This window comes from Gavialis gangeticus, unplaced genomic scaffold (genome assembly GCF_001723915.1).
Source record: "Gavialis gangeticus isolate Ggan-Ray unplaced genomic scaffold, GavGan_comp1, whole genome shotgun sequence".
Classification (NCBI taxonomy): domain Eukaryota; kingdom Metazoa; phylum Chordata; order Crocodylia; family Gavialidae; genus Gavialis; species Gavialis gangeticus.
This window is the reverse complement of record NW_017728995.1, coordinates 7457290-7479780: the sequence shown is the minus strand read 5'-3', so window position 1 is coordinate 7479780 and position 22491 is coordinate 7457290. Positions and strand designations below refer to the sequence as shown.

General features: G+C 43.1%; 2 protein-coding genes across 3 annotated transcripts in view; one reads left to right on the top strand and one right to left on the bottom strand.

Annotated features, from left to right (window-relative positions):
• The window catches only part of RSRC1 (arginine and serine rich coiled-coil 1), a 363612-nt gene extending 344989 nt beyond the window's left edge, over positions 1-18623 (bottom strand). The window contains exons 1-3 of one of the 2 annotated variants that reach the window (XM_019503205.1): positions 18520-18623; positions 9138-9333; positions 6916-7041 (exon numbers count right to left, since the gene is read on the bottom strand). In XM_019503205.1, the coding sequence (XP_019358750.1) occupies positions 6916-7041; positions 9138-9325 (314 nt within the window). In that variant the 5' untranslated portion in view covers positions 9326-9333; positions 18520-18623. Of the gene's footprint in view, positions 1-6915; positions 7042-9137; positions 9334-18392; positions 18481-18519 lie in introns of those variants that run through there. The other variant, XM_019503206.1, reaches the window with a different exon arrangement.
• Positions 18624-21660: 3037 nt separating this feature from the next.
• Positions 21661-22491, top strand: part of SHOX2 (short stature homeobox 2) — a 12434-nt gene continuing 11603 nt past the window's right edge. Inside the window, exon 1 of the mRNA XM_019503204.1 lies at positions 21661-22372. Within this exon, the coding sequence (XP_019358749.1) occupies positions 22037-22372 (336 nt within the window). The 5' untranslated portion in view covers positions 21661-22036. The remainder of the gene's footprint in view (positions 22373-22491) is intronic.

The following is a 22491-nucleotide window of genomic DNA, read 5'->3' as shown; positions in this document are numbered from 1 at the left end:
TTGTGCACTGAACTGTTATGTTACAGATCTGAACCAGTTTCTTATCACTTATACCAGTTTGTGTGTAATTCCTGTCCCCAGCCCAGAAGTTCAGTGCACATACTGCTTTCAAAATGACAAAACCAGTTTAAGATCAACCTGGACAGATGTAGCATCAGACTTAACGGATTTAAATAAGTTTATTGAGCTTCTGTCCCAGATCCCCTCCAGATTCAAGTTAACTCACAGATCCCCAACCTCCGAGGATGTTTTACACCTCACCTGCAAACCCCTCCTCGCCAGGTGGGTGAACTAGCCTTGGCTCAAGCTGTCTGCCCCAGCTGAGCAGGGAGGCATGCTCTAGTTCTCCCTTCCTCCCACCCCCCGGCCTCTGGCCTGGGCCACTGCAGGCATGTGGCTGCATTTCCAGAATCAAAAGTGAACATCTGTTCACTTGCTTATCAGTTCAATCTACACAACTTAGATTAACCTTCAAAGACAGAATTGATTCAGTCTCTGGCTTTTTGACTGCCTATATTTAGCCAACATGACACGGGTCTGGTCAGTCTACTCGGCATGCCCACTGCTCTTCATTTCCCCAACCCCCTCCACCTCTCCCACACAACCCCTCCTACCCCCCCATCCCCTCTTCCCCCAACTCCTCTCATTCATTAAATTACTTTTACAATGTCCTCAGTTCTTCCAATCTCACTTTCAAGTACAAATAGAGAACAACATAATAGGAAGGACAGATGTGCCATCCTGCAGTACCCAAGACTGATGCACACATATAAGATACAAAAAATGATAAAGGGAGAGGCTTTAAAGAATGAAGCTGTCAAATGGCAAGTTATGTGTATTTCATGAGGCATCTGTTGACTTAATAGATTTGGCACCAGATCACCTAACACACTGAAGCAACTTGAACTAAAGCTGAGGTGGGTTTGACTCTTAGCAGATCCCATCTATCCCTCTTCAAACACTGGCTAGAACTATAAGAAGGTTGACGGGGAATTCCACCTAAAACATAACAAGAGACCTGTATATGAGATTTGAGTCAACTCCCTCTGGAGTACTCCAACCCGGATACAACAAAGGAGACATTTTAACACCAGTCTTACATACCTGATTGCCAGGACACAGACAACCTTGTCTGCAAAGGTTCTGTTCGAGCCCAATACCAGTTGCTTTTATATGTGCTACTATTGTTATTACTACAGAAATCTGACTAATGGCAATTAATGTTTTATTTAGCAACACTCTCCATAGACTCCCCTAAGAATTTACTGGGCTGATGAGAACAGAAATGTTTTACTCTTATTGAAAAAGAGCTCATTTATATAGGCTTATGCATAGATTTCTTGTGTTCTAGTACAGTTCTGTTCTCCCCACACGTGCAAAATTGCTACTATTCTCTCATGTGTTACTCCTCAAATTGAAATAGCCTTCACATTCCAAGCCAGCTAGTCTTCTATCACAATTCAACTGTACATGTCCTTATAATTTATTAATTTTGTTCACGTTATGACATTAAAGGGAATTAGCTAGACATAAAAATAACCATTAAGTTATTTTACTTTTGTTTCATCCTTTCTTCTGAACCCTTTATTTAGTGTCCATTGTTTGCAAGCTCATCAGGACAGAATATTCACATCATCAACCACAAAAGTGCTTCACATATTAAAGATGCTATATAAATAAAATATTCCATTTAGCATCTACTTTTTAAGTCAGATATAAAATAAGTATATTACTCATTAACAAACATTTATAACCATCACCTCAGTCTCTTATATCTACTATAATTCCATTTATAGGAATCTTATTCAGCAGTGCCCTCAGTACTACAAACCCTTAAGTAACTGAATTTCACATGCATTAAATTAAGAGTGTCAAACTCACTCTAGGGCCTGGGTTGGATCTCGACCATGGGGTCTCCTTCTGGGGCAGATCCATGAGGCCAAACAGGAACTGCATTGGGTCAGGGTCCAGGGCCAGGGCCAGTGACAAAAGCCCAAGAGCGAGCAGCAGTATAGACTAGGTAGCAGGGTCCAGGAGCAGGGACAGGGCAGGATCAGATGGCAGTGTGGGTGTGAGAGGTAGGGAGGGATGGGGCATGAAAAAACAAACAAACAAACAAACAACAGAACTGGTTGGCAGCTGGGAGGGGGCAGGGGGAACAGGCAACAAGACAAGCAAGGTCTGTATCTGCACAACCACACTCACCCCCTGCCTCCCACAGCATGTCCCTTGGGGTCCAGGGATCCTGAATGCTGTCTACTGATAGGTCAGATTGAATGGTTCTGCTAGCCAGATCCAGTACATAGGCCATATGTTTGACACCCTTGAATTAGCCAGATTTTCAGAAAAGACTTTTGTATTGTGGGGATACAAATGTCATTACAATTATCCTAATACCAACAACACAGGGAAACCTTGATTGAAGCCTGTAACAACAGCTTTCTAGTCACAGAATCACAAGATAACAGTAATAAAAAAATGCAGACGTCCATTACAAAATGATAAAATTAACAGGTGGGAAGAGATGAGTTACCAGGCTGATATAAAGACTGGTACAATTAATAGGTAGTAGCTTCTAATTTCTTAATAAATTGTTGTAATGGTCCTACATGTTACATTACTTCTACAAATGCTTGCTCATCATTTAGCTATTTCAGCACATTGTAAAAGAAATACAAATAAAGTTGTAATAGCTGTTTGAGATAGCTTTCCCTTTCAAAGTGATTAACTCACAATACAAGATCTTTACCATGTTATTAGAAGGCAAAATTCTATAGTATTCCAATCAGACTGAAAGTACCCAATAAACCAAATCCATATAGATGTATCCAGACTCCAACAGGCTGTCAGCAGGTATTAAATTTAAAAAGTCTTAGGCAACAAAAGCACAACCCTGTTTTGCGAAAGGAAAAGGAGTAAACTCCATTAGCAGTAAATAGTAGGCTGCCTACCACTGAATGGAAACTGGGTCTACTGAATTACATGTATGTTTTGAATCATTATCTTGCAGAGTTTTGCAATGTGCTGTATGCTTTTACTTTATCTTATTTTATTTAATACTTGCAGGTCTGCCAGAAAAAAAATTGAACTAATTTAATTGCTCTCCAGAAAGAAGCCTAACAATGACTTCATGAGAACTGTAACAAAATAGTACAGTACATGTTACGAAATCACAATGGAACAACCTGAGTAACCTCACAGGGCATTGCAAAATTATAGTTGAAACTTGAAAGGTCTACATTCCCCAGTTCATTTGCAATTTTGGGCAATACAAATGTACTTTTAAAACCTTAATTTAATTAGATAACATGTAGTAATGTATCCACAAGCATGCAAAACTGCTGAAGTGCTATTAATACTGCATATTTATACATGGGCCATATAGCTTAGAAACAAACTAAGTACAAAAGAACCATCAAAACATTTTTAGAGGCAGATTTTAAAAGTATTTAGTCACTTATTTCCCTTTATTTCAGTGGAAGTTGGGATTCCTCAATACTTTAATAACCTGGCGCTTAGCATATTCATCTTCCCATATGTATTTTAAGGTTACTTAAGACTTACAAATAACTGCAATAATACCAGTAGTTCTATAAAACTTTGTGTATCCAATATTCCCTATAATTCAGAATCTGACTTAGGAAAAATATTTTCATTTGTACCTTAAGCTTTTCCATTCATTTTGAAGGCAAGCCTTGTAAACTTAGAACCAATCCAGCAGATATTTACACACAAGTATTCATCCTAGCTGTTGAACTCATTAGGAAGATGTTCACAGTTTATACAGTTAGTATCAAAGGCCATTGTTAATGCACTCAACCTATCGAGAGCAAATCACTGTTTGTAAGTAACAAAATTACTACTAACCCAACCCATAGAAAACAGCATGCAGGCACCAATTATAATGCAAATATTTACCAAAGTAGGGATGCACTGATAAAGATTTTTTGGGCTGATACCAACGGCCAATTATTAATGAGCCATATTAGCCGATACTGATCCAATTGGAGATATGCAGCCCAGAAGCTTGGAGAGCAGCGTCCAGCTGGTAAGTCTGTTGGGGGAGAAGGGGCAGATCAAGGCCTCTACAGAGAGGGAGGGAGTGGGGCTGGGCATGGGATGGAGGGGGTGGCTCCCACCACTGCACGCACCGCCGAGGGGAGTCATGGGGAGGGAAGCACATGCCCTCAGATCTGTGCACAGTACGAGGGCAGGTTGCTGCTGCAGGGGGCCCAGGCTATGGCTGCTCTTGGGGTAGGCAGCAGCAGCAGTGCTGGGAGCATAGGCCCCCTCCCAGCACCACCTCCCACCCTGAGTGCAGCCCTGGACCAGCCTCCCCCCACAGCAAGGAAGAGTCTGGTACTGCCCCCAACATGCAGCAGCATGCACAGATCTGGGGGGCACGTGCCCCCCCCAGCTCCCCTAGAGGTGCATGCAGAGGTGGAAGCTGCCACCCCCAGACGAGCCACTCAGAGCTCTGTCCCATGCCCAGCCCCAGCTCCACTCCCTCCCTCACCAAAGGGGTCTTGATCTGTCCTCCACATCCCCCTCCCTCCCCTCCCAACAGACTTAACAGCCAGACACTACTCTCCAAGCATGCTGTAGATGTGCATAAAACAGAAGAAGAATCCGCTAATTTTTTCCTGAAGCATCTAGATGTAAATGTATCCAATCAGAGCTGCCAAACTAAAAATTCACTTAATCTTTATATAATAATTTTAATACAAAAAACAGAGAAGCTCAATAGCTAACGAAGTAAAAGCAGATTGCCAAAAGCCCTCATGTGCCTGGTAGTTCTCAGTCAACAGATTTAGGTCAGTATATTCAGTAGACACTGACCACAGTTGATACCTCTAGATCAGAGGTTCCCAACCCCCGGGCCACAGCCCCCGGTACCAGGCCACAAAATATTGGCTGCCAGACCAGAAATCCGGAAGTGATCGGCATGCTGCAGACTGGCAGCCGACCTTTTTTATGCTCAGTATAAAAAAGGGTCGGCTGCCAGTCTGCAGTATGCTGGTCTGCAGTTTGCCAGCCCACGGTCACCTTCAGCCTGTGGTTTGCTGGTCTGCAGTCTAAAACGTTTGGGAACTACTGCTGTAGATAAATACAGATTTTGAAGAGATTAAAAAAGACAGATTCTGTAATAGATCTGAAACAGGCCACCTGCAGACAGAAGAGGATCCAGAAGGGGGAGGTGTACACTGGTGCACTTGCACCCCCCTTTGATTCCTGGCAGTGGCAGCAGAATTTCAGCAAAGTACAGATAGTCAAAAAGCCTGAGGCTGAATCAATTCAGTCTTTGCAGGTTAGTCTAAAATGCACAGCTTAAACTGAAACAGAAGTGAATACATTTACCTTAATTCAGGAAATGCAGCCACATGACTACAGTAGCTCAGGCCAGAAGCCGGGGGCACTACAGCATGGCTCTCTGGCACACAGCCAGCATGGGCTGTATGTTTGCTTCCTCCTCCTGCTGCCCCAAAGGTCTCTGGGATTTGCAGTCCAAAATTACAGCAGCAAGACTCTGCAGGGTTGCTCATCACTTCTCCTTGCTTCCAGGTGCCTCTGGTATTTGTACTCCACAGTTTCAACCCCTTGTCAGCCAGCCTTCACTGCTCCAGCTAGGAAGCAGATGGACAGGGCCAGCCCTGCTCTCTGGAGCAGACAGCACAGTCCAGCCCAGGGCTGGAAAGCATGCTGGGATGCTGAAGGACTGATTTAACTTGAACCAGGAAGGGGTCTGGGACAGAAGTTTCACAAGCTGGTTTGACCCAACTCAGTTAAATCAGTTAACTACATTCAGCCAGGTTTATCTTAAACATCTGGTTTATATACATCTGAAAGTAACTATCAGAAGAATAGTTACAGACCTCTGCAGCTACCTTGGTCTCAAACTGCATCAAGGAAAATATAAGAGAAAAAGTTCTTCCTATTTCTAACCACTGGAACAGACTACGTACAGTGGTTGTAGAATCTCCATCCTTGGAAGTTTTTAAGGGCAGGTTCAACAAACACTTGCTTAGGATGGTTTAGACAAGGACAATCCTGCCTTGAGCAGGGGCTTGGACCATATGACCTCCTGCAATCCCTTCCATCCCTATTTTTTTATTCTATGAATATGACTCCATCTCTAAATAGACCCATTTCTAAGTAGGGCACTCCCAAATGAAAATAATCTGGATCTTTATTAACTTTGATCTGAAGCTGTCGTTATTTCCATCTTCAAGGTTTAGTTTCTTGTAAATGTTTTATATACTGCATTTCACAAGCTATCAGTATTCCAAGATAGCGGGGTGGGGGCAGGGTGGGGTGGAGTAGGCTGCCCACTGCGGACTTGGGCTCCCACCCTGCTGCCCTCCCCTGGGATCTCTGCAGCCTGACGGGTACAACCCAGCGCTTGCAGGGCACAGCAGGGCCATGCAGGAAAGCTGCTTGCTGAGGCGAGCTCTGCGCTACCCTGGCAACGCGTCCCATGTGCACAGCCCCACACCAGCACCATCCCAGATTGTAAGCGACTCTGGGGTCACTTTTTGAAAGTAGAAAGCTATTTCCACCTTTTAAGACTTATTCAAAAACTACTCTGAATTTTCTACATACTATTTTTTATAGTTCAACTATCATAGTTATTGGCTAACAAGTAAGTATTTAGTTATTGGCTAACACCTAGGTATTCATCCAAATATGCATGCATATTTTATATAAAAACTACATCTTCATCCGAAATCTAGAACAATGATTTACTTTTAAAACTTCCTAGAAGTTAACAAGCAACTACAACATGCTTACAAATATTTACTAACACCCAAAGACAACATGTCCCCAAACTTTGGGGGAATGAAAAAGATCAAATTAAAAAAAACTGAAAACAAAGTAATTTGATTATCATTTGGGGGAGAGGTGAAGAAATCATACCTTCTTGTTCTACTCTTTGATCTTGATCTCTGAGACCTGTAGGATTTGCCTCTGCCTCTTGATCGACTACGACTCCGTTTTCTTCTTGATCCATATGAAGAACTACTGCTAGATCGGTGCCTGCGTCTAAAAAAATACCACCATTAGTAGCTCTCTCCTAATTCTATTTTAAAAACAGACACTCTGAATCGATAAGTTTTTATTACAACAGCACCTATGAAATAAGGGTCACCATAAACAAGCACAGTATCAGAAAAGAGTTTCTGTCTCAAAAAACCCTCACAAGAAAAACACAGGTCACTTTATTCGGAAAATCCCTTCACAATTAAACAAGTGACTGTTACAGCTCGCAAGCTATGCTTGAGTAGTATTAAAATTGCTTTTGAGAATGCTTTTAGTTTCCTTCCATCTTGGTTCTTTGAAGAATGCTATGGTGAAAAAAAGTTTTGCACTGTGAACTGAAGAGAGAGCAAAGACAGGACTCTTCCCAACTTCATTTGGGTATCTTGAGCCGTCTTCAGAAAAGATAACTCCTTCTCATATTTGTGAAGTGATAGATTATAGATAAGATGACAGAAGACCTCCAAAGCATCATCTTTGAGACAACGTCTCCATCCTAGATTTAGGAGACATAAGTGCTATAGAGGATTCTAACTGTTGAGATAAACACAAGCTTAACCCATTGAAGACTTGGCAAATCAATACTAGAACACAGAATTAGATACAGAAGTAACATGAAGCCAATATAAGTTATAGAGCACTGGAACCACGCATTGTAAGTGTGTCATCCTACTTAAAAAAATAAAAATAAAAAATAGGTTTCCTTTGGTATAAGTAGCACTACAGTAGTCTGGACTGAAAGACGGAACTGGTAAATTACAATGGCCAGGTCCTCCTCTGTAAGTGGGAAATGGATCCTTTTTGCTAATGGAAGATGAAGAGCAGTACTGCTGCTTTTGATTCTTAAGGGTCATATTAGATTCATTTCTGACCCTCACGTGTAATTCTATCTTAACTGCCAAGGACAAATGTCCTAAACTGAGGGCAAGGCAGAAGTGCCTGCCAGAGTCTCAAAGCAAACACTTTGGTCTTTTCTGGATTCAATTTAAGTCAGCTGGTCTTCATCCAAACTCTAATCTCCCTCAAGCTCTGTTATCTGCGAGATAGCCGTGCCTGCACTGGGACAAAAGAGATTCATAAAGCTGCATGTCATCAGCATAGTGCTGGCATCGAAGCCCATTTCATCTCACTATGTCCCCTAAGGGTATTATGTAGATGCTAGGCAGGAGCAAAAAATAGAACTAGCCAACTTGCCCACCATTACTTGCGAGTGATCGAACAGAAGAAACAAAATGAGGCTAGCCAAAAAAAAATAAAAATCTATAGCTTACTTCCACAAGATACAGGTGAATCAGCAGCACTTTAAGTTAGGTCAAATGCAGCTGAACAAGTTGTTTATTCTCAGTTTGTTTTCCCCTCTCTCCATCACTAAAATATCCTCTATCAATGCAACTTTGTTCTAAGTCCATCTGAAGTCAGGTTATGGGATAGTCAAAATATGTGAAGACTCTGGATGTTGCTGGAGTGATGCAATGGTACTTTTTCCTCATCAGAAAGGACAGGCGGGACGAAAAACGAAGCAAAGATTATCAAGCATATTGGCTTAGTGTCCGTCTCCTGAGGATGCAAACTAACATATTATAGGTTTCCTCCACACAACAACAACAACAACAAGGTAAGAATAATAGTGAAAACAAGCTTGCATAGCTATCATTTTAGAAATCATTTCCATTAATATACACCTCCTTCTCCATTGCACTCTTGAATGGTTGGCTTTATTTTAGCAGCAGGTATAAACATAGTAATACGTGACTGGCTGGGTGAAGTTTCTTGTGCTGTTAATGTTAGTGCATAGTCTATTAGACCTCTAAAATGGGATTCCAAATTCACAGTTAAAAATTTGACAGAACGGGAGGGAACATGCCTATTTTTAATATAAATTTTATTTTTAAAGCTGCATTCACACCAGTAATGTTTTAAATAGATTATATAGTTTTTCTGTGACCCAAGACCCAAAGATAATCTTAGTAGGAAAGCCCAGAACAAGCGTTTGTCATGCAACATCTGGCAAGTACTGAGAACATGCACTGTATTCAAATATTTTTAGCCTTGCTGCATAGGTGAAGCTATGTCATGCACAGATGCATGTAACTTGAACTCACCTTTTCTCGTAAGAATGTGAACGGGCCTGCAGATCTCGAGACCGTGAATTCGACCTGGACTTCCTTCCCGATTTCTTACGGCTGTGTGTTCTGCTGTCTGAGGAACTACTTGAAGATGAACGCCTACGGTGCTTCTTTTTTCTTCTGCTTCGATTCTCTTCTTCTGTGTCTGATGAGCGACGTCCCATTTTTACAACTATTTAAAAAAAATGAAAACCATTCTAACATATAACATTGTCATGTAGAGTTTGTAAAACATTAGATGCATGTGTAAATACCACTTTGTAAAAGTCAAAAGTCAAAACATGAAGCATGGGGGGCCTGACCTTTTATTTTAAATTCCTAGTCTGCTAATGGTTTTGTGTAACAGATGACAACCTTAGACTTATAAATTAACACATTAAAATGAAACTTTTAAAATATGATCTTTCAACTCATATTAGCTGCTACAAACTTTGAAATAGCTCACAAGCAAGTTAATCACAGTCAAAATGTTCTGGTACAGCCACCTGCAACATCAACATTATGTATTTTCTCCTTTTTATTCATTTTCTGTCTTACTCGGATATTAGTACTTTTACGAATCACTGGAAGGGATGGCTTTTAGACATTTACATAGGCATTTAAAATCTGAGACCTTATAAGAGGACCAGACATTGTCAGTACTACAATATCTTTAATTACATTTAACTTGCGATTTTGTAAAGACAACCATAGTAATGCACCTGCATTGTCCACACAGTGCTAGTCAGTCAGTCAGTCATACTTTTTACTGCTCAGCATTATTGCTTGTTGATCATATGATTAAGTCACTTGTATGTTTATGGACATATAATTAGAAGCTAAGTAACAGAAGAGGAAAAAGTTTATCTGGAACTTTTAAGCTATAAAATAAGAGGATGGAACTTCTTCTACAGATTTAGGTGTTCAGTTTAAAAACCACACAACTTTAAATGGTTTAATTCCAAAATCAGAGCTATATATATTAAACTTGAGATGTGTTTCTTGATCCCCCAAGGTGTTTGTGTGTATAAAGATTCAGGTTTATGGACTGTGATAACAGGGCTGTAAAAAACTGCCATTCATTTAATTGCTGGAAAGACAATCACCTTTTCTTGGTTTGGAACTCATAAGAAATCAGTTTTATTGCTGTCACTTCATGATTAAAGAAATAGTATGCCTCTTGAATTTTTCAGGCTATAAAAGTTGATAATGTTTTAAATCCATTTTTGTTCCAGAGGCACCACCCCCACCCACCCAAGATGTTAAGATTCCCCCTCCCTTCAACTAATGGTACTTAATAAAGAGGCCTTCTTCCCAAAAATAAGCAATTTTAAGATGTCTGGTTATATCTAAACTAAGAACACTGCAACTCACAATTCTCCACTATTATTATGACTTGTGGAGGCAGTAGTGTAGACAGGGTTGAGGCATTTTTATCAGTGGTGAAGAGCTACAGTTCCTGACTTCCCTAGCATAGACTAGTCTTTTGAACTCTTTCTCTGACATCAGATCTTTACCCTTCCCCATTCTTTTCTTCATATAAACAGCAGAACTTAATCTCTAACTAAGAAGCTAAAAACACAACTAAAGGGAATTTCTCAATTATGCTCATTTAGACGCATTCACAAAAAGGTTTAGCTGCCTGAAATGGAATTAAATTTCAACCGAGTCCAAGAGTAGGATGTACAAAATCCCTGAAATATCTAAAGGGCTAGGGAACTTAACTGTTAAAAATATAGGTGCCTGCACACAAAGTACTGTTTGTGTTCACACTCAAAGCCGCCATCGTCTTGGCAGGACAAAGCATCTCAGCAGCAATCCTCAGTCAGAACTCATAAGGTTAGCATCCCTAGGCATCTTTACATATACTCTGGGCTGGGGGAGGAGGGGCGCTTTAGAGTGACTCCTGGAAACCGCTCTAATTAAAGCACCTACAGCATCTCGTGTATTCAGCGCCCTGAGCTTCAAAATGCTAGCAGAGCACTTTAACTAAAACTTGTTAGATGAGCTTTGATTAAAGCACCCCGACTGCCGTTTTCAAGCACAGGAATGCTGAATACACGTGAGGCAGAGGCTGCTGAAATGTACTAATTAGCACGCATCAGAGCAGGCATCAGGCACGCATATAGGTGCCCCCTGGACCCAAGTATCCTGAGGCGCCCAACTAGCAAGAGTGTTCAGAACATGCCCAAATGCTAACACCAAGTTCCATATGCATTCATTCAAGAACAACAGAAGGACATGATGTCCCTCCCCTTCTTATAATAGCCTGGTGCAGAGTTCTCAACCTTTTTAGTCCCGAGGCACTCAGACTCAAGGCATCCTTCAGAAACTGCCAGCTCTGTTCTTTCACTCTTTTTTTTGACTCCAGAACTCAAAAAAATGCAAGCAAGTCAGAACGGTTTTGACACAATGGATTCCTATTTGAAATCTCTGGCCAGATCCAGATACACACGTGCAGGCATGTTCATTTCCCCAGGAACAAACAAAAGCAGCACAATATGTGCTGCACACTCTGGTGTGCCACAAGTGGCCCGAGGTGGGGTAGGGGAGGCTGGGGCCAGTACAGGCATACCTCGGAGATATTGCGGGTTCGGTTCCAGACCACCGCAATAAAGCGAATATCGCAATAAAGCGAGTCACACGAATTTTTTGGTTTCCCAGTGCATATAAAAGTTATGTTTACACTATACTGTAGTCTATTAAGTGTGCAATAGCATTATGTCTAAAAAAACAATGTACATACCTTAATTAAAAACATACTTTATTGCTAAAAAATGCTAACCATCATCTGAGCCTTCAGCGAGTCGTAATCTTTTTGCTGGTGGAGGGTCTTGCCTCGATATTGATGGCTGCTGACCGATCAGGGTGGTGGTTGCTGAAGGTTGGGGTGGCTGTGGCCATTTCTTAAAATAAGACAACAATGAAGGTTGCCACAAACCTTCAACTTGTAAAAAACGCAGTATCTGCGAAGCGCAATAAAGCGAAGCGCAATAAAACGAGGTATGCCTGTACCTGGGCTGGCCCCCAGCAGCCTTACATGGGTTTCTAGGGGTCTCCTGGGGCTCCAGCAGTGATGTTCCAGCAGTAGGGAGCCTGGCCACCAACCAGAGCATGGCTCCAGCCAGATAGGCTCCAGTTTCAGGTAGTGCACACTGCCACCACATATGCCACACTGCTTTTTCTGCTGAGGGATTTTTTGGTACCAGGATTTTGTGATGTCAGAAAAAAAACCCAGCACTGCAAATTTGCAGCACAAGTAATGCTTACATGTGTGGCGTGTGTAGCACTGCAGATGGGTCTGCGGCGCCACATGGGCTAGAGACAGACATTTAAAAAGCCTGAGCCTGAATTGATTCAATCTTTGCAAGTTAGTCTAACCTGCCTTGGCTGAATCAGTTTGTAACTGTACAGACATCCCCTCTAGATTGAAAAGAAGCCGGGGGCCGCTAGAGCAGCCCTCTCTTCCCTTCCAGAGCTGAGCTGAGGTGGGGTATGGCCAGGCCCCAGCAAGACACTCTGATTAGAGAGGGTGAGCGAGGGAGCCAGCAGGGATTTACACAGCATTTAGTTACACAGCAGGGAGTTACATAGCATTTATCAGCCCATCAGCAAAACAAAACGCTCTCTCATTAGTTCCTCTTCTTAAACAACTTTTTCCAAGAAAGGAAAAGAGACATTACCAACTACCTGTTGATTAGCTCCAAAAAGCCCTAAGCAACGCTCTCCTGTCTGCCTGTGTCCTGTCTCCCACAGCATGGACATAGCCAGCATGTGGTATGCTAGCTAATGCTGAGAGGTGTCTGTGTTAGGCAGCGGGGACTGGAAATCCCTGCTTGAGCAGGGCGGGGAGACCAGAAGGAAGCCAGGCAGACCCTGCTGTACCTGCTGGAGGGGGGAGAAGGGCAGTGAATTTTGCTGGGCGACAGCAGAGAGCAGAGCCTCACCCAGAGCTGCAAAGCATCTGGGATTCTGGGTGACTCTAGTTTATCTTAAACCAGCAAGGGGTCTGGGACAGACATTTCATAAACCAGTTTGACTCAAATCAGTTAAGTCCAATACTACATTCAACCAGGTTTATCCCAAACTGGTTTCAGCCATTTTCAAACCGCTTTATATATAGTAAACATCTGTTCTATTACAGGTTTAAACCATTTTCTGATCATTTTCACTTAAACTGGTTTGTCTGTGATGTCTATCCTTAGCCATACTGCACTTATGCACTTGTCTGGACACATCCTCTGGGTCTGTCTTGTAAATCATACATAAGTGTTTGCACACCTAACCATGCTAATAGTGCACCCTGAAAAACATCTTAACGTACCCCAGGGTGAAGCAGCACCTCAGTTAAAATTCTTTGGCCCAGTGAAAAGAACACTTGCCCACAAAAAGAGAGACCTAGAGTGTGTACAGAAGTCCTCTATGCATGTTTTATAGGGCTGTAATTTAGAGCACTTTTTATAGCACTATAAAGTTACAGTGCTTTTATATTTGTAAGCTGCCACCAAATCCCCCCAAAGTCTTCTCTTTTTTAGGCTGAACAGTCCCATACCTGTCAGCCTTTTCTTGTATGGCTTGCTCTTCAGGCCACTAATCATATAGGCTCTTCCCTGGACTCTCTCAAGCTTCTCCACATCCTTCTTGAAGTGTCGCACCCCGAACTGGCCTCAGTACTCAGGCTGCAGCCTCACCAATGCAAAGCAGAGCATTTCCCACTGCCTACCTTTGACACACAACTAGCATGCTGACCAGCACAATGGTGAATCCCACTCCTAGGCACCCAGCTCTCCCACTGCACTACATGGGGCTCTGAAACACACAACTCAGGGCCTTGGATTCCATTTCTGTAGCCAAGCACCTAAAATCTAGCCATTGTGATGCCAAGCATCACCACACCCAGGTCCCTTTGTACATCTACCTTAACCATCTGTGGCTTCATGTCCTCAGCACTCTGCAGGACTATATCTTCAGCCAACACAGTTTGAGCAACAAGATAAATCAAACTGGAGAACAAGGGAAAACTGAATCCAAAAAAAAAATCTGTAGATATGTTCACCACTGTATGTGTATTGTTAACATGAAATAGTTTTGCTCATGCCATGAAGGAGTGAAACCACTGGTCCACATTTTCAAAGGTTTACAACTTGACCAGATTTGGGCAGATTTTCAAGAGGGCAGTTCAAGGACTTACCTGACCCAAAGGCCTTTTCCTGACAAATTTAAAAGTCTCAACCCCCAAGCATGAGGATGTTAGAGAAACTCAAATGAAAGGTCACCAAAATTATTCTAAATTAAGCAAGAATGTTCTCTCTCGGCCTGTTTCTTGGGAACTACTGTAAAATTTTGGCAGAAGTTTTCAAGAATGTTCAGCCTAAAGCAGCAACAAGGCCCAGAAAATTTCAGTTGAAATGGTTTATGTTTGGCAGAGTTCTGTTGCTTATAAAATAGGTTTTTATAGTGGGAAAGTTATTCTAGTTCTATCAGCCTTGACAATAACATTGCAAGTAGCCAAGTAACTTCATGTACCGCATAAAAGAATTCAAACAAGACTAGTGGTAAAAAACAAAACAAAAATAATATTTCTATAACATCTATTCAACAACTAAATGTAGGCAAATTTCAGTGCAATAAGAAAATACATATTGAATAACCTGGCTTCACCTCATCTCATCTTCTAAGTTTCTGGAGTTATTTTATTTAAGAGAATTACTCAAAATTTGAAACTAAACATACAAACATATTTTTGTACTATATTTAACAAATTACAGGTTAAGAACAACCTTAACAATGTAATATTCCACTGCAGAAGAACTAATTTTCAGGTAAAGAACCCTCCTGTGGATTATTTTTCAGCATACTGTTTAATTAGACATCTTTAGCTACCTCAATCAAATGGACAGCAGCTATAACATTACAGCAAAGTTCACATCACTTTGACATCAGGTCCCTATTACAAACAATGTTTGTCTACTGCTAGGAAACGTTGCTCATAACTAGTTTGCAGTGATCTCAAGTTTCGAGTAATTGCCAAATATCTGCAGCATATGGCTCGTGATCCCTGTAAATAAGACCTTTCCAATATGATCATATTATCCAGATACTGAAAGAAAAGGTGTCACATCCACTTCATTATCCCTTTTTCTTCCAGAGGCACTGGGCATGCCCTTTGGTAGGATAGAACACAGGATAACAACTTCCTGCCATAGTCATTCCTGATCAGCTCTAGATCCTGGAAAACCAGGGCAAAGGAGAAGTAATTTTCCTTTTCTGAAGGCCACTAAAATTACTTTCACTGCATGGGAGGATTTTATTTTTAAAGGAAATTAGAAATGAACATCACAGAACTAGTCCAATAGAGAAAAATAAGAAAGGCAGCAATCTGGACTGTAGTTGCCATCCACTAACTGTCTAATGGCCTGTGTAAACATGTTTGTGGTCTCAGTCTATTTTCAAAATTACTATTAGACAAAACTCTACAACACAAATACCAAGAAAGCCATTCATAAGTGTCAACTTCAGCAAAAAGGCCCAGGATAAGTCAGATATTCAACTACTTTCTCAACCTGAAATGTGACCCACTATAACAGGAAGTCACAGGCACTGGCCATGATACATTATTACTCGTTACATCAGAATACTTCACTTGGAAAATGGCATCTAACTGGCACCCCTCACAAGCACTGAATTAATCTTAAATATTAAGAAATTGTTTATCTTAAGTGAACATTTCAAAGGAACAATATGAATTACTACTACTACTACTGTTGTTGCTACTTCTCCCACTGAAAGAGTTCATTTTAAAATGTTAAAGCACTTTACAAAGAAAGTTGGAATCCTTACTCCCATCATACGTATGGGAAAAGCGAGGGACATAAACCTAACCTAACCTGCCCAGGGGTGTCAACCTCAAATGCATTTGTGGACCAGATCCAGACTATGTAACCTCTCATGGGCCAGACAACCCACTTCTGGGTCCAGCCTGTTGGGGCTTCTTGCTACTGCTGAAGCTGCCAGAGCGGCTCAATGTCAGCAGCCAAGAAGTTTAATGTTGCCACCACTCAACCACTGACACTATGTGGCTACCACATGGGATTTAATGTTGCTGCCTGCTGCTGATTTGCATGCCAAATAGCAACCAAAAACCAGAAATTTGAGTTCCCCACAAAAATTAGTCAGTACAGTGCAGCGCTGTCTTACAGCACCTGCAAGGATTTATGCAGAAATATTAATAACTTTGCTACATAAGGCTAATAGGAACCACTACCAATTTCTTTCCTTTGCTATTCTGAAGAACAAAACAAAATGCCAAATGCTTTATGTTGGTTTAAAGGTTACAAATCCATTTTAAAGTAATTTGAAAGAAAACCACACTGAGAGTTTACACAGAGGTCAGCAGTGCCATAACTTCTTGGCTATGGGTTTATATGGATTAGGGCGAGCTTGGACAGATTTATATTTTTAATTATTAAAAGTTGTGCATTTTATACTATTTGTTTAGCCAACCATTTTTAAAGCTGATCTTGAAGTTGAAGTTTGAATAAACAAATAGAAGCTCCCAAGCCTACTCAATTTTCCATGTCTCTCCTCTCTCCCCCAAGTTCATAAAACAGAAACAGCTAAAAGCAGAGTAAGAAAGTGCTTAGCTTCTGGAGTTTGCTTTGGCATCAACTGGAACAGAAAACACACAAAATCCTGCACTTAGCAGGTAAACAAAACAAAAAATATTTTAAACCACTGTTTTAAAATGCAATTATTTATGTTTCTATGTAATCCTAGATGACCATGTAGGAATCTAATCTCACAGAAAAGAAACTTTTTCATCACTTTTAAGGCTAATTAGTGCCATACCTAAAAGTTTACACTTCTCCTCCCCCCCCCCCACACACACACAGGACAATGTTTTTCAGCTATTTTTGTGCTCAAAAAGTATCTAGGCTTGTATCAGTGGGGGCTTAACTGCTACGTAAGAAAGAATTTTCACTGAAATGTAATCTTTATTTTACATGCTTTGCTTCAAAGGAGTGGGAAAACTGACCAAGATATTCTTGTATAATACTGGTCTGAAGCAAAAATATTTCATTTTTATCAGTTCAAACATATCTTCCCTCTTACCCACTCTATGGTTAGTGTTCCCTCATTTTTTCCAGAAAGTTATTTTTTAATAACTTGATGAAAAGTCACAGGCAAAATTATTCTTAAATGTAAATAGTGGCTCACGTGTGACAAATATAGTCTATATAAAAGACTAAGTTCAGTCCTTTAGATCCAAATGTCAGTAAAGAGTTGGCAGAAGTAGAACAGAGGATGTATTACTGCATGTACACATGTACAAGTGCATACAAGCAGGGCTATATAAGGATCTTAACATACTGGGAGAAACTCACATATGCCCAATACTTAGACTGGCATGTCTCTCTAGGTTTTTCATTAAATCCATGTACACTTTGTTTCCAACCTTTTACCCATGTTTTTCATCCGTAAAACCTTGGAAAATAAGCCAACGCATGCAACCATCTCACCTCAGGTGCTCACCTGCAGAAAGTTACACAGATGCCCTGAACCCCCTATGGATCAAGCCAGATAAGGGTCTTTGGGTAAACCTGATATCTTTTATTAGACCAACTCAAATAACTGGAAAATTTCTTCTTGGCAAGCTTTCAAATACAAACACCAAAAGCTTGCTAGGAATAATTTTCCCCCACTGTAAGTTGGTCTAATAAAAGATATCGGATTTACCCAAAGAACCTCATCTGCCCGGGTCCTGACACGTGGCTACAATCCACACCCCTGAAACATGGATCAAGACACATGCAACGGGCAGAAGTTCCCACACCAGATACCAACACACGACCCTGCTACGTAACGGGGGGAAAGAAAAAAATCTAGAGCTGCAGAAGCCAAACTACTGACGGTGTCGCCCCCAGCGCCCGGCTCCGGCGGTTTCCAGTGACAAACCCACCGACACCTGGCAGGCCGGGAGGGAAGGTGTCTGCCGCACAGCCCTTCCCGCATTGGTTTCCCAAAGGCCAGCCCCTGGGGGGGTGGGGGTCTGAGTCCCTGAGGAGAGCAGAGAGGCGGAGGCAGCGCGGGGGGCCGGGCCGGTGTCCTGGTTTCCGCGGGCGCCGAGGGGGAGCCCGGGGCCTGCGGGGAGCGGCGGCACCTGCCCAAGACCCACCGCGGGGAGGCGTGCGCGTGGCAGCACATGCACACGCAGGTGTGCACCCGCGTGTGAGCACGCACAGGAACACATACCTGCCTGGGCGCGCACACGCAGTCACACGCACGTACACCCGCAGGCGGGACTGGGGGGTCGTGGCGGCGCGCGGAGGACCAGGCCGCAAGTGCCGGGAGCGCCCGGGCGACCCCCCCTGCCCATTACCTGCGTGCGGCGCCGGCACAGGCCGCTCCGAGGCCGCCGCGGCCCGGGTTTGAGCTCAGCGCCTTCCTGGTGCCGCAGCCAGGCAGAAGCAAACCATCCCGGAGCTCATCCACCCGGCCAGGCAGAGAGCGGCGCTCGGGAGCGCCGAAGGCATCGATCGCCGCGTCTACATGTCTCTCCGAGGAGGCTGGCCCGGATCGCCCTAATTGTCATCACACAAACAAAATATTAATTAATGGATGCGCCCTGGGCCCGCGTGAGGGTTCTTTTTTTTTTTTTAAATCCAGCCACGAGTGGTAAAATTAATGTGCCGCCTTTAGCCAAAAATGCTGGAATAAATCACAGGGCTCTGTCTCTATATGGTACACTATGATTAAAATTGCAATGATTTATTTGCAAATTGCTTTAAAACGCTGCGTTTCTCCTTCCCCTGGAGGTGATGGGCTGCTGAGGGTGGGTGCAAATTAGTTTCTCGGTTAAAGGCACTTGTTTCGGCTGGGGAGGAGGAGAGGGGACTGTTGGAAGGAGGATGGGGGGGGAAGAGAATAAAATTTATAGTTTTTCATTTAAGCCAAAAGTAATTAAAGAGGCTCAATATTTCCTGGAATTTATACTACATCGACATTTTTTTCCCCTGGCAGAAAAATCCATTTCCCCTCTTTGCTGCAAAGACAAAGCACCTGAGGTGCTGGAGGAGAGTGGCCGGTTTGCTTTGGTTTGGGTCGCTTCTGGGTGGGGGGTGAGAGGCAGAGGGGCTGAGTCCCAAACCTATCTGCTTTACACGATCTGCAATTATTCGCAGGCAGCTGAGATCAAATAAAACAGTTCGCTCGGTAGGTCCTACTAAGAAAGATGCTCATGTCTCCTCCAGTTTATAAAGGTGGGGGCTTGCTTTCCGTTATTCTCTATTTCATATTTACTTGGATTTTCCCCCTTTTTTGCACTTTAAAACTTCCTGGCATTAGCCACTCGAGCAGACTCGAGTTGTGTTACGACTAGCACCTTGCTTCTTTTTCGTGATATTCTGCCACACGGCAATGCTTGACGCGCTGAGTACACTTATTTAGGCAGGAAAGGGGAAGTCAACCTTTCTACACGAATAGATATCGTCATCATTTTTAAAAAATCTAAATATTTGCAAAGGAGTTTAATATTTCCTTGGCTTGATTTTCATACTGACCTAAATAACAACTCCCGATTCCGGGTTCAGAGGGGGGTTAAAATAACCCTCCGAAGCAGACATTCAGGAACCTGCTCCCCATTCTCATTCGCCCAAATTATTTACAAAACAGATCGTTGTCTGTTGTAAACCGAGAGGTGACCTCTACGGTGGGAGACTGCTAGGTATTCAAAATTATTAATTTTCTTCCGTTGTATACGTGTGGGTTGTTAGCCAAGTTGCAATGTCGGGAATTGGGAAGAAAAACTGTGGAAGTAAAATAAATACGTTCCCACGAAGAACGCTTAAAGTGAATCATCTTAAGGGGGTTATATTCACGTTTTTGTAGCCCAGAATAATTGTAAATTCATCTAACTGGATCAGTGATCACGATCTGCCCATATCTTTTAAAAGTTGGTAGAACTGCTGAGGTTTCCGTTGCTCTCCTGAAGTCCACTACTTTGCTCGAATAGACAAAACACTGTCAGCTCGAATAGACAAAACTGGAAATAGCCTCATTGCAATAGGCGAAATGATGGCTTGATTTGTTTTGCCTTCAAACTGCTAAAACGGAGTGCAAGTACAGTGCTGCCTATTGTGTCCAAAACACGCATAATTGGATCTGAAGAAACGCTAATTAAATTCTAAATACTGTACCTGTTATAGTAAATAAACACTCTTTTATGTAAAGTCGTCTTTCCAGAGGTCACATGAAAAATCAATACATACGCAAGAGTTAAACAATTTTGAATAATTTATTAGAATTCTACCAAAGGTGTAAAATAGCTGAATCTTAAATAGCCTGTCAGTAAAAAACACTACCTTAATGGGATTTCAACAACAAAAGGAAGGCAATATTAGCAAGAAATACTGTAATCCAGTCTAATCTGATGCCTCAATTTGCCACGTTAGAAAATGTTAATGACACGATTATATTTGTCATCCTCAACTAGGTTTTTATTTTACTTAGTGTTTTTGTGCCACTGTTTCAGGAAGAACTTTCCCACCTTGCCAGCCACTTAATCAACGTGTTAATGTTTACACGGATCATTAAACGTCCTATCACTTGCAAATTTCCGATTGCATTACTCGCATCACAATTAAATATTTACACTGGAACACGATATTTCCTCCTGTATTATGGAAGAATTCTCTTCAAAACCAAGAGCAGCAAAAGGCAGCAGCAGAAGAGCTTCCCCCAAATGGGCAATTTTAGTGTTTGCTTGAACGCTGAGACCAAAAAAAAAAAATGTATAAAAGTCACTGTACGCAGAGGATGCTCTCCCTATCGACCCCGTGGGGTAAACAAAACGCATCTGAACTGCAACCAAATTTAGACCAGAGGCAGCCGATTCCTGGTAGGAAAGTAACTAACTGTGTTCCTGGGGAGGGGCGGGGGGAGAAGGGGAAGAGATTGTGCTAGGAAACAATAATAATCTAATGTCAAGATGCTGGGAACAGCATGGGGAGAGATTACTTCGTGGGTGGAAGTACATCGAGCATCACCAGGTTCCAGCTGCACAAGCACACTTGTAAATGTGGCACGTCAGTAAACATCTGCTCGGGAAATATCTCGACAAAGCAAGCTCCGAGTCATACAATAATGTAACCTTCAAAATTAACACGCCGCTCGCTCGCTCTCTGCATCCCTCGCTCTCATTCTCCCCTGCACACAGTAACCGACCAAAGCAGCCCTGGTCTGCGGGAAGAGCCGGGTCTTCCCTCGGACGCGGTTACCTGCAGGACTAGGACTGGCTGCTGGGTAAATAAGACATTTGTAGGAAGCGCTCCCCGTTCCTTGTTCTCTCTCCGAGCAGACTTGTCATTTTTCATTTTGGCCACTCCCCTGCAGATCCTGCCCATCTCCCCTGTGTTTAACTAACTCAGGACACTAGCGCAAGATCCACGCCTAATTAAATTAATTAGGGATTCTTGTCAATCCTGGATTAATGGCCGAGAGCAACCCCTGGCCACAATGATCTGAAACCTGGAGGACTAGTGATCTCTCTGTCTGTCTGTGCCGGCTCGGCGGTGCGGGGCTGCTGCGGGAGAAGCGGGTTCATTCAGAGTTCCAAGGGGAGGTAATTTGCTGAGAACAAGGGGCAGGCTTTGCAAAGTATAAATAGTGCGACTTCAATAGCAACATCGCGATCAGATCTGAACTCTTAGCGGGAAGAATTGTCAAAGATCTTCACATTCAACAAGATCGCTCCGGCTGGGAAGCCATCAGCTCCCATTTCACTCCGGCCCCGTTGCGGCGCGCCCCCTCCCCTCCTCCTCGCCCCATTGATGTGTTATTACTGGGGGCTTTGGAACAGCAAGAGGAAAAAAGCAGGGCAAGGCGCCTGAGCTGCGGCGATGGAAGAACTTACAGCTTTTGTCTCCAAGTCGTTTGATCAGAAAGTGAAAGAGAAGAAGGAGCTGATCACATACAGGGAGGTTCTGGAGAGTGGCCCTGTCAGAGCAGGCAAGGAGTCGGGCGGCTCCGCCGAGCCGGGCCGGGAAGACGTGAGCAGCCCCGCGGTCCGGGCGGGAGGCGGCGGCGGCGACGGAGGAGGAGGAGGCGGAGCGCGGTCCCCAGGCAGGGAGCTGGACATGGGCGCCGCCGACAGAGCCAGGGACACGGGCACTCCCAAACTCAGCGAGGGTAAAGGCACCCGCCGGGCACCGCGGTCCCCTCCCTCCCTGCTGGTGGCGGGGCCGAGGGCTGGGGCGGCGGGAGGCGGCTGCTCGGGCTCGGGGGAAAGTTCCCGGAGCAGCAGCGGCGCCGGCTGCAGCCCTGGCGGCGGGGGCAGCGCTGAGCCGAGCCGAGC